This window comes from Stenella coeruleoalba (assembly GCF_951394435.1).
Source record: "Stenella coeruleoalba genome assembly, chromosome: 1".
NCBI classification, from domain to species: domain Eukaryota; kingdom Metazoa; phylum Chordata; class Mammalia; order Artiodactyla; family Delphinidae; genus Stenella; species Stenella coeruleoalba.
Window position 1 is genome coordinate 178542291 of NC_137169.1, and position 12650 is coordinate 178554940.

The 12650-nt window shown below is 35.0% G+C and overlaps 1 protein-coding gene across 6 annotated transcripts in view; it reads right to left on the bottom strand.

Moving 5' to 3' along the window:
* RASAL2 (RAS protein activator like 2) overlaps positions 1–12650 on the bottom strand; it is a 387706-nt gene that overhangs the window by 85744 nt on the left and 289312 nt on the right. For 5 of the 6 annotated variants that reach the window (XM_079903334.1, XM_079903335.1, XM_079903333.1 and 2 more), the window contains one exon: positions 6028–6134. In XM_079903334.1, coding sequence (XP_079759460.1) covers positions 6028–6134 — 107 coding nt within the window. Of the gene's footprint in view, positions 1–6027; positions 6135–6912; positions 6990–12650 lie in introns of all 6 variants that reach the window. The other variant, XM_079903336.1, reaches the window with a different exon arrangement.

Here is a 12650-nt window from a genome sequence, read left to right on the forward strand (position 1 = left end):
TAAAATTAGACTGGTCATCTGAACTGACTGTGGTAAACACTCAGAAGGGCAACTAATATACAACACAGCAACTTGTTTGTGAGCGATAGCATGCCACTGAGAAACTATCACTTGCTAGTTTTTTATGGCAGACTTGAAGGTACAAAAGAAGGCACTGATGTCCACAGGGAATACATTGACTAAGTGGGTTCCTAATACTTTAACCACTCATTTAGACAAATAGTTCTCAACCCTGGTTGCATGTTAGAATCATCTGGAAAGGTTTTAAAAAATACAGAAGACTGGTTTCTAGTCCAGAGATTCTGATTTAACTGGTCTGAGGTGGAGCCCAGGCAGCAGTATTTTTTGAAGTTCCTTAGATGATTTTTGTGTACAGCCAGAGTTGAAAACCACTGGTTTAGACAATGAACACTTTCTGGTCTTTATTAAGTGGGCATGAAGCTTTCTGTCTCTTTGTTTACCTTGGAAAAACAAAGATCTTATTGAGGATTCTATTCAAAACAACGGCTAATACCAACTGAGTCCGATTATCTCAATACTTAAGGAAGGATGTAACGTTACTTTTTTTTTTTTTTTCAGAATTTAACTTAGTCTACATTTATTCCTCTAAAGCTTTACTTTCTTCTAAAAACTATGCAAAGGTTCCATCTTTTGACAGTCTTTTGTACCTAGTATGTCTGATTGGGAATGCTCAGGAGTCACTGTGACAAGAACACAAGGAGGGTTACATAGGAATAGTCGGTTACTGCTTTAGTTCAACTTTGCATTCTGGTTGTCTTGGCATGTATTTTAGTGCCTGAATTCTTTCAGAGCCAAGCTCAAGGCTAATATAAATGAAGCAGCTGCGACTGCATTGTGTTACATTCACAGGGAAGGCCAACTCAGACCATTGTGTTATGGAAATGAAAACACTAAGCGAAGCACCTGGCCCAGTACACAGCAGCTTTCTTTCAGCCAAAGCTAAATTGATGGCAACGTCTAAGGAGAAGTGATACAAAAATCATAAATATCAATAGTCACTTTATAAATAGAATATTAAAGAAAGAAGCCTGTCGCAAAAACTCAGGCAATGTGAAACAAATATATACAATTACAAGATGTTAGCATATTCCCTTCCTGAATTAAATTTAAGTACCTGGATAACTTTTCATTAGTTTACTCATTCCTTTCCAGTCACTCTTGTAACATCATTTAAATGTAGTTTTAACAATATATAAAACATACAATGGATATTTTATTTTAAAATATAGTTTTATATATAGTTTTAACAATATATAAAACATACAATGGATATTTTATTTGTGTTTAAAACACAAATATGACAAAGGCAAAAAGTCTAGCAGGATGTTAAAGAAAAAAATGAAAAATAGTATCTTTAAAAAGAGGCAAAAAACTATTCAAATGACTAAAATTGTTCTTGAAGAATGTAATAGTCAAAATTCAAATCTGCAAAAACATTGCCAGCTTATACGTATATCTGACACCTAAATTGTTCAAAGAAATATCCACAGAGATAAATCATTAAATAAAGAATCCTACCTAGTTTCACTTCCCAACCTAAGTAGAAAGAGTATATACTACATACATAAAATACCATAGCCCTGGATTCCAAATATAAATTAAGATCTCTCTTTGTTGAAGAGAAAAAAAAAAGGTAACTATTTTGCGCAGGTGCCCTCCTTTACTCGAAATGATCTCTTAGTAGTTATTAAATGGTTTAGTAATCCACTTGACTAGAGACATCATCTGTAATACCAAGAGAGTAAGTGTGAAACATAGTCACTTGATTCAGGTTCTTAGATAACTCATTTATATTTTATCCACTCAACAACTACTTGTTGAGTGTTTCCTATATGCAAGGCTCTGTCGTTAGACATTGGGGTAGCTACAAAGATGACTCTACTCAATGCTCTGCGGTGACCTAAATGGGAAGGAAACCCAAAAAAGAGGGGATATATGTATACGTATAGCTGATTCATTTTGCTGTACAGTAGAAACTACCACAACATTGTAAAGCAACTATACTCCAATTTTAAAAAAAAGTTAAGTAGAAGAGATATTTATTGTCTAATGAGGTACACAGACCTACAAACAAATAACTGCAATTGGAATTAAGGTGAAGAGATATGGAATCAGAGTGGAGGAAGAACTGAATAACTACCCTGCAGATCTCTGCTTTTCTTATGCCTATGATTAGCTATAAGTACAAATACATTTAAACATTCCCAAAAGCTGAGACCTTAACTTAACCTATAGGTTCAGTGGCCATGACTTCCTTGTTTCATTTCTTACATTCTTATTTTTAAACTTATTGACTCTGCTGTCTATCTGCATAAAGATGGATTAGACTAAGTAAGGAATATACATGAATATACTACTTACTAGTTATCCATTTTAAGTTTAGAAAATATAAGTTTGGGGGAATAAGGAAGATATACAAAGATATATATCCTTTCTGCCTTATCTAGCAGCAGTCAGCAGGATACAAACAACTCTTATCCATTGGCTTCTGGGGATCTCTCAAAGGCTAACCACTACTCTAGAACTACAAGCAGTGTCAGCTGATAGCCAGGGGTGGGTGCTGGACTGGCCTATTGAATGATAGCCCCTTACCTATCACCCTGAGTTCAGATAGTAATAGCAAGAAGAGTCACTTAGGTTAGAGTCAAGTAATTTACCAGTATGTCCCAGTATTTATATAACTTGGTTTAGCTTTTAAGCCAAGACAAATATTTCAATTAAACCAATCTTTAATGCTTTAGTGGCCAGCAAAATTTAGTTAAGCTTGACAAACAAACCCGCTCACAGTCTTGCCCCAACCTACCTCTCCATCCTCTCTCTAGCCATTTTTGCCTACATGCTTTTCAATTCCTGCCTCGAAAAGCAGGAAATGCTTTCCCATATTCCCTTGAAGCGTGAGTCACCTTATGAAGTGTGTCTTTCCAAAATGCTATTCCCTCAAGATGGAATACTCTCCTTCCCCTCTCAACTATTTTCATTCAGCCTTTGAAACGCAGCTGAAATACTGGCTCCTTGACAAAGCCTTAGCTTACACAGTGCATTGTTAAAAACCAGTGTCACCATGCTCATCTACCTCCTTACGAATCTGGTCATTTTTCTGTCTCTTGCTACTAGACTATAAGTTCTCTTGTATGGAAATTCTGTTGTGTTCATTTCTGTTTCCCCAGTACCAAGTAGAGTGCCAAGAAAGCATCAATAGTCTCATCAATATCAATTGGTGAATCACCAATACTTTGCCCAAAGTAAGCATTCATTAAGTGTGTCACTGTCAAGAATTTCCATCAAGACTTGTTAAAAATCTATTTCATCTGCCCTCAGGAAGCCTGAAAATAGATCTAGGAAGAATAAGGCCCTTTTGGAGAGTCCACAACTAGCTCCTTTTTGGGTCCTCCTGATGGGTAGTGAACCTGCTGTTCACCACAGCAAAGACACCTGAGTCTTTGAACTACAAGTACTTGTGCTTAAATCTCACTCCTGCCCCTTCATAAAGTTAACATGAAAATGATCTTTGAGGTACTATATAAGTAACTAAAAGTTAAGTATCTCAGTTAGGTTCCTTTTTGTACTGCTTTCCCATATTCAGAAAGTCTTTTGTGATATTTATTACAAAAATATTTTGTGTTGATCTGAAACTAGACATACTTCTTCTGGCAATACATTTAAGTGATGTAAGTCACATTAGCTATTGGTATCATATGGAGATTTAAAAAATACAATGTACTTCCACAGACATCCAAGTACTGCAGTGCCTCATTTAGCCAGCATATTTTGGTTTCTCTTAAAAGAATATAAATTATTTATCTAGCATTATCAAGGAGTGAGGAACTTCACAAACTAGATTTTTCGGAATAGCAATTTTTATAAAGCTTCACATATCTTTAAGATTTTAAATATTCTCAATGGATATATATCACACAATATTACACAGTTTCCAGTTTTAAAAAACAGCCTGGTACAAACAATATAATCTCACTTTTCCTTGATGATTCAGGACTATTATTATCAATGTCAATTACTACACTATGTACCATCCATCCTGTAATACGATGGTACCCTTAAGGACTATCAATAAGTATAAGGCTATCTGCCTTTATCCTAAATGAATTCAGATTGTTTTTATGACTCCTTGTTTTTCATTTTCTCTGCCTCCTCCCTCTACTCACTGACATTTTTTTTTTTTTTGCCATTAAAAAAAAATTGCAGTCAGTGTGTTTGCATGGTTATTTTTCCAAACAATTGTCTAGATGAAGGCTTATGAATGGCTAAATTCTACTAGAGAGCTAAGTGCATGGGCTTTGTGACTGCAATTTGCTAATCAGGGGACCCTTCTTTCCCTCAGTATTTCTAAATCCATGACGTGGCCGAGATTGTAAAAAGAATAACAAATGAGGGAATTCCCTGGTGGTCCAGTGCTTAGGACTCAGCGTTCTCACTGCCGGGACCTGGGTTCGATCCCTGAGTAAGTGGTCTGTGAGTAGTGCTAGTCTTCATGTATATGCACCATTGGTTTATTACTTTTACTCAAAAATAATTAGCCTTATTATTAAGGTAAACCTTAAATTAGCTGTCAATTTATTGTTTAAATATAAATGAAAATTGTTATTTCTAATTAATTCAAATTTTAAAAGGCCAGTCATGAACTTCAGATTCAATATAGGAAGTATTTCAAAGTTACCACATTGCAGAGGAATATTCTTCTTCAGCTACTGATGTTGAAAAAAAAAAAAAAATTAAGTATTCACCATTCTATTCTAGCATGACAGTAGTAAAAATTCAAATTTTAACTCAAACCTTTTCACCAAACTCTTTATATAGATAGTTAGTTTCACTATATTTGATTGGTTTCATCAGGAAAATAAGAAGGGGAAGGGAGAGAAAAGATGCTTTTTTCATTCATGAAAACAAATTTTAAATAGATAGTTATGTCTATTAGAATAAAGAAATTTAGTAAAAGGCATGAAATCCAGTATTTTAAAACTCCTGTCACGATTTGGTTAGAATATTAATCCAACACTTGCTTGTGGTCTTTAAAAATGAGAAGATTTGTAAAAATTTGAAAGGTGTCACAATAATAGATATTCACAAACTCTACAAGGCACCTAGATATAACAAGGGGAAATCTTGCTTCTCAGGATTAATGTAAAATAAAACATTCACTTTGGTTAATTTACAAGTGAATGCCAGCTTTATATCTCAAAATACCAGTTCTACTTAAAAGGTCATCCTAACTTTAAAAACTTGTATTGGAATAAAGAACACAACGTATTAACTTGGCTGAATTAAAAGAAAAAAAATCATTTTTTTCCCAATAGAAAAGGCTATTTCTACTTTATACTGATTTCCAGTGTACCTATAATAATGACTAACTTCACGGATGTAATTCTTTTCAAGTTTAAAAGTAATTAATTTTAATAAAATGATATGAATAGAAAGTAAGTATATTTCTTATTCAATAAACAAAGAAAATGGATGAATTAAAATCTAGGCTACTCCAAGTTATATCAAAGAGGTCCAAATTGCAACTGGTAGTCACCTGACCTGATCACTTACAGACTTTCCATCTCAGCGTTCCTTCATATTTAATATTGATTCTCAGTACTGCCTAGTCAGTTTAAGGAGTATTTTTAACTGGAATATTTCTTCCAGGGTATTTCTTAAGCACTTATATAGTCATCTAAAAGATGGCTTAAGCAAAGCATAGGCCAGGTTTCAGGATTAGAACTCACAACTGTCTAATTTTCTAATCTAATTTTCTGATTTTCTGCTCTGCAACTTTATGAGTCTCACCATTCTCTACTTAGGCTCCATCACTAAAAACACTATACGCCGTCCTTTAAAAAAAAAAAATTCCTACCAGCATCTTCATAAAATTGTGATAGGTTTTAGTTAGTAACTTGATAAAGAAATTCTTGAAGAACAAAATGTTTTGATTTCTTAGCAACTGTCTCTAACTCTAAAAAGAAAGGAGAAAAGTAAAGTAATCTTTTAGAGAAAAGAAACACTTACTGGTACTTTGAAGGGTGAGGTATTTGCAGTATCCATAGAGTTGGGTTTCTCTGATGTACTGGTCCCTGAGATACTCCGTCTGCGGGGGGACCTTTCTGCTGGCACCTCTGGAAAAGAAAAAAAGAACATCATAAAAAACCCAAATTTAGGATCTTTCGCTAACCTGAAAAATTATTGATTTTTTTCTCACAAAAAATCAGTCTGCTTTAAAGATACATTACATTCTATCTCTACATAATTTGTTTCTTTATCTCTAAAGAGATATTATTGAGACACTAGGGAGACTTGGTCACTGTTAAGAATCTGCTTTACTGTGACAGCTTATATCTTTATGCACATATAAAAAGTAATTTCCTCTGAGCTATGTTTAATATCTCTAAGTTCACTTAATATTTGCATCTCAGTATATGAATCTACTTCTCTATGTCAGCAATATAGGAGTTAATATAATCCAGTGAAATTTTTTCATATTCTTGTGAACAAATTTTGCCTAGTGAACATGATTTGATGGTGTCTGCACAAAGGTCAAAGTTCAGTTCTGTGCAGATAAGATGATTCACTAGCCTGCAGCCAAAGGTCCATGAGAAGACTAAAAGCTGCTGCTAGGATAAAATAACATATATGCCTATGCTGATATAAAAATAGATCAGCTTCTCCTTGTTCTGGCAATATGACCTCACTAAGATCTTACTCTGGAATCCTAAATCTGTTCAAACTGACCTAACAAGCTTCAGATTTTGCAGATGATGTGGTATTCTCCAATTTAATTACTATACACTATATTAAGGTTACATTAAAAATTTTTATAGAGTGATATACATATATATGCATATATATATGCACATAAACACGCACACACAGATGATAGATATATACATATTATACCTTTATCACAACTGCTTCCCATCTCCACTTCAACTGACAGACATAGGAATCCAGCTTCTCAGATAACATTAGATAATCTCAACATGGACAAGGGAAAAAAAAAACACATCCTAAAAAGAGTATTCTGTGTTATCTTCCAGATCTTAAAAAATAAGGAGTAAATCGTGACTCCGGAGACTGACATTTTGATTCCTGCTGTTCTCCCTTTAAAAGATAGATGCAGTTTAAACTTCCATTTCTGGCCTCCTGGCCCCTGGGATCCGTGCTACTTCCACTTAAGAGAAAGCGTTTTTTCTCGCTCCCTCCCTGTGTCTTGCTCTTCCCCCTCCCTCTCTACAGCTTGCAGAGAGAGCAAGCGAGAAAGCAACACACAGGACTGCAGCTATTCAATCAATTGTTCCGACTGCACATCCTCATTAGTTACTTTCAGGCTATTAGCAGACGCCCAACCACTGCCTCCCCTCAGTTACAGCAAATTTCACAGTATTACACTAATCTGCAGAAGAAAAAACATTTCCTGAAATTTATATTCATCTAGTGCCAAAAGGACACCATTTTACACAGACCCAGTAATACACACAAATCAATCCCTCCTATGAAAATCCAGTTGGGAGTGCTTACCCTATTACTATCTTTGCGTGCTGGACACTGATTTTCTTCCGTGACTAAACATTTCTTCACTGTGACATCCTGACCAGTAAGACATAAGCCAAATCGCAACATGCCTAATGACCGAGAGGTTGACAACACAGCATCTTAAATGCACGCAGTACAAGGAAGTTCCATGCTATTACTGTGTTTTAAAATTATGACCAATAACTGCCTCTCAACTTCTCTCTAACCATCTGTGGTTAAATGAGCCTTAATGTACAAAGCCATTTTCAGAATTAGGCACACATGAATTCTACTGCACATTTCTAAAAAATGGTACTATAATTAAAATTCATAGGAATGGCACAAAGCACTGAATTTAAACAAATCAGTTTGTCAGAGCACACTGAACAACAAGACCTTCAGACTCCAGGAAGATGACTTTAAAGGGTGATTATCTAAGTCAGGCAATTCTATATGGGGGGCAGGCAGGTGGGGATAGGGGCTGTTGAAGGTAGAAGGAGATCTCATCTTTTGTCTGATAATTACTGATCATTAGAAGATACATGAGATTGAATATTATAATATAATATATTTTAATCTCTGAATAATTGATGGAGAAACCATATTGGGAGAAAAATAAGTTCCATTAGCAAGGATAAAATGATCTAGTAAACAGTTTTCCTTAATTTGCAATGTTCTGGCTAAGGAAGGAAAAGAAACTTATCTCCTTACTGTCTTCCAAACATCTAATTTTAGTTTTCAGGCATATGAACTCATTACGTAAATATATTTCAGTGCTTTTAGCTATTTGAAATTATTTTGGCTATAATGAGCAACCACATTTCAAACCCTAACAATATGTTCTTTGTTATACTTATCTTTAGATTCTCTTTCTGTATCATGAAAAAAAAAATCACAACTCTGATGTAGCTTAAAGAGTGTCACTGGGGGCTTTCCTGGTGGCGCAGTGGTTGAGAGTCCGCCTGCTGATGCAGGGGACACGGGTTCGTGCTCCAGTTCGGGAAGATCCCACATGCCGCGGAGCGGCTAGGCCCGTGAGCCATGGCCACTGAGCCTGCACGTCTGGAGCCTGTGCTCCGCAACGGGAGAGGTCACAATAGTGAGAGGCCCGTGTACCGCAAAAAAAAAAAAAAAAAAAAAAAGAATGTTCACTGGGTTCAAAAAGAAGAAATTAAATTATTTTTGAAGTTTGAACAACTGCCATTAAAGAGGGAAAAGCAAGGAAACAAAATAAGCTAAATCAACTAATCATAAGAGGAGGAAGTCTACACTTCTTGACTTTCCCAGCCCTCACATCAGTGCAACTTATCTGCTGATGTCTTTGAATGTTAGGGTTGCTTAGTTTTCAGAAGATTCATAACTATTTGAAAGCTGAGAGAAGAACATATACCCAAAGAACTAATGACCACTTAGAAACAGGGGAGCAGCATCAGGAAGAGCAGAATTAACAACTTGCTGGATTAGTCACAGGCTGGCCTGCATGTTAAACTCGTCCAGCTACCTTTGACTTTAAAGCTTCAAGCAAAAAGGAAAGCTGCTACTATGCTCTTAAAGCTACATTTCTGCTGATTTGGATGGAAAATCTATACCAGTCCCAGTAGACCAAAATTAGACAGCTTTCTATCCTACCCGGCCCATTCTACATACTACTGCATTATTTTCACTTGCTGTAAAAATTAATATTCTTTTCATAGTCACAGTATTAAATTATAGTCATTTTAAAATATGCTCTCTCTCTAAGACAAGAGGCATATGATATTGTTTCGGTAGATAAAGGTCTAAAACTAATTTGTTCACTTTCTCACCCTCTAAAAATAATATTTTTCATCTTCAGATTGAAAGGCAAAAAAAGTTATAAAAAGTCCAGTTAAGTTTTAAATTTATCTCTTCATTTCCTTTGCCATTGGGTATGAACTGAGATGAGGTGACAACTTATAATAATGAGAGATAACCTCCAATACAGCTCCACATAGGATGATGTATTGAACAAAGAGAACATCTGGGTGCTTTTCTTAGCAGCTCTACCAACTATCTGTGTGATTACGTGTAAGCCATTTCAACCTTTCCTGCTCTGGTCTGCATTAATAAACTGGGTTATTCAGACCAACCAGAGATGAAGACAAGATGAATCAGTTTATATGCTTTGACCCAAAATTAGCTTTTTGGAAGAATGGGGCTCTCTAAATCCAAAATACATTATTACAATGTCATTTCCTCAAAATACACATTTTCTTCTATGTCAGTGTGCTTTGTTTTAAAAGTGTGGCAAAGTAATTGACAACTAGATAATTATAAGGGCAAAGGCACTTTTGGTGGAAGATGTGCCTATCTGACAAACAGAACTCAATTCTGCCTTTCAGACCTAATAGTGTGTTCATGGCCTTTAGTTTATTTATAATGAAGTCAATGTAACAAATGGTGTTTCAGGGAGGGAAAAAGAAGAGGACAGAGAAAGGGAGATGAGTAGGAACAATAATTTCACTACAGTAACTATAGTGAATAGGTAGATAGATGCATTGAGAAGGTGAGTGAGAGCCAATACTTAAGGAAGTGAAGAGGTCAGGCTTGTAGATTTATCAGGGAGGGAGGCTGCAGACAGAGGGAGAACAATACAGAGCTTCTAGGGTAAAGTGCAGCTGGGAGGCCAGTGGGGCTGCTGTCGGTAAGTGGGGACAAATAATAGCAGAAGGTCTAAGAGGAATTAGGGCAGGCGTGCTCAGATCATGTAGGCTTTGTAGGCCTACACATAAGGACTTGGCTTTTTACTCTGAAAGAAAAACCACCTGGTGAAATGCACTTCATCCAAAGGTACAAGTCACAAAGAAATACTATGGAGAGACACTTACTGGCACTTTCTTAATTTTTTTTTTTTTTTTTTAGGATTTTGAATAATGAACGTGATTGAAATGATTCTAGAATATTATTATGCTTGGAAAGAGAGTAAGGAAAATGCTTATATTAACTGAGGGTTAGGTTCTAAAAGCCTCTACAAATAAATGAGAAAAGTATCTATTATGTAATGTCATTATGATAAAATATCTATAAATATCAACTATATTTATTTTTTGTTCAGTCACATTTAACCAAATTTCATATACTGTCATGTCATACATGCATATACTTAACATAAACAACATAGCTAAAACTGTCATGAATTCTGATAATGTCTATTACTTAGAGTAAGTTACAATGGTTTTTTTTTGAAGTAGAGGAGATGATTCAAAAATACGTTTTTTTAGGAGAAAAAGATGTACTTCAAAATTATTTAAGTACCTCTTTTGTGAATAATTTGTCTAAGGCAGAAATATTTTTCTATTTTTATGATAATTTGAGTTAATGTTAAATGCTTGTTATGTGCTAACCACTGGGTCTAGTATCTCTTACTTAGTTCTTGTGGTAGCCCCTGAGGTAGTAGCAATTTATTACTCTCTTAGATGAAGGTGGAGGCAAAATCTAAAGAAGAGAATAACCTTACCAATGCGAAAGTAATTTCAGAAAATTCAAAACAAATGATAAACAAACCGAAGAAAGATATTTATAAAGTTTCGATTTGGTAGACAATGATGTAAGGAACCAAAATATCCTCCTTACAGCAAAATTCTCTAGTTATGACAGACCAGAAAAACATTACATGTTCACAGATGCAGTCAGATGGCATATACAGTATGTCTAAATACTTCACATTAACAGCAATCCAAGCCAATTCCTAGTAATTTTGTGTATAGAATTATAAAACATCAATGAATGCGAATGCTCTGTCAATTATAATTATTCACAGGCCCCATTAATATTTTTGACATTATATTTAGGAAACAAGTTCTCTATTGTTATCAAAAGGAAATTCTTTAGTTCACTTCAAAAACCGTTTCAAAAATCAAAAACATTTCAACAAAGCATGATAAAAAATTAAATACACACCAGAATGTTTGGTCACCCATTCAAGTCACTGGAATTTCAATGTGTATAGTGTTGCTGTGAATGAATCCACTTCGCTATCATCTATTTTCCCTTATATTGCAAAAATGATGACAAAATAGGATGTGATAAGTCCATGGCTCAAGTTATTAATGAATGAGTTAATAAGCAAATAACTTATTTCTCCATGCTGTGAATTCTAAATTAGGAGAATGCTTCTTCCACAGGAGGCACAGAAGACACTTAAGGAACAGAATAGGAAGGAAGGAATAGTATTAGGAAATGGGTTTGTACCTCTTTATCAAGAGGGCCTTTAATAACAAATGGCAAACATGAAAGAAAAAAAAAGGCTTCATGACGTTTCATACTTTTTGTTGGAGGATCCCTTAAAGGCAATGAGAGCTTAAAGATGAAGGTAGAGAAGAATTTTATAAAGGAAAAGTGACAAGAGCAAAGAGGAAAATTACATCCTGCATTTATATAGTTGCTAACAACATAGCACCTGGGTGTTTTATAGACTTCACCACCTGATTTTCAGTAGGACATTTTCTGCTGTATCTCACTTTTACTGCTGTAAAGCTGAGGCACTGACAGTCACTACCATTCAGCTCCTCTGGAGTACAAATCCCCAGAGCCACTTTAATTCATCCAATTTGTATCACTTAGACTGCAGTACTTCACTCAAACAAGCAGTCCTTTCAAGTTTGCATGCCCTAGACACTTTTCAATACATACGAATTGGTGCTAAGTACAGAAATGTGGTGAATTCTCAGAAAGTAAAGGCAGCTAGTCTCCCCCACCTTTTCTTTACTTCAACAAATTTATTCCCTATTATTATTTTTTAAAAATTCTTCTTGTTAATATAGTAGGAGAACAGATTTCTCTCTGGTCAAGCAAGTATTCCATTTCTTCAACTTAGGGTTTCACATGATTATACTGGATGAGATGATAGAGAACACTTTTCACTGTCAACTGGAAAGACACAGTTTATGGATATTTATACGGTTATCTTAATTTTCAAATACAAAGCGTATCTATGGTTCTTAGTGATAACAACCAGGGATCTTAGTAGTAATAATAAAAGTATAACAAGGATAACTGCAACACCAAACTAACATTTTTATTCCTTATTACATGCTAAGTGTTTTATATTAATTTTCTCTTCAATCCTCACAATTCTCTGGAATTGGAATTATCGCCCCCATTTT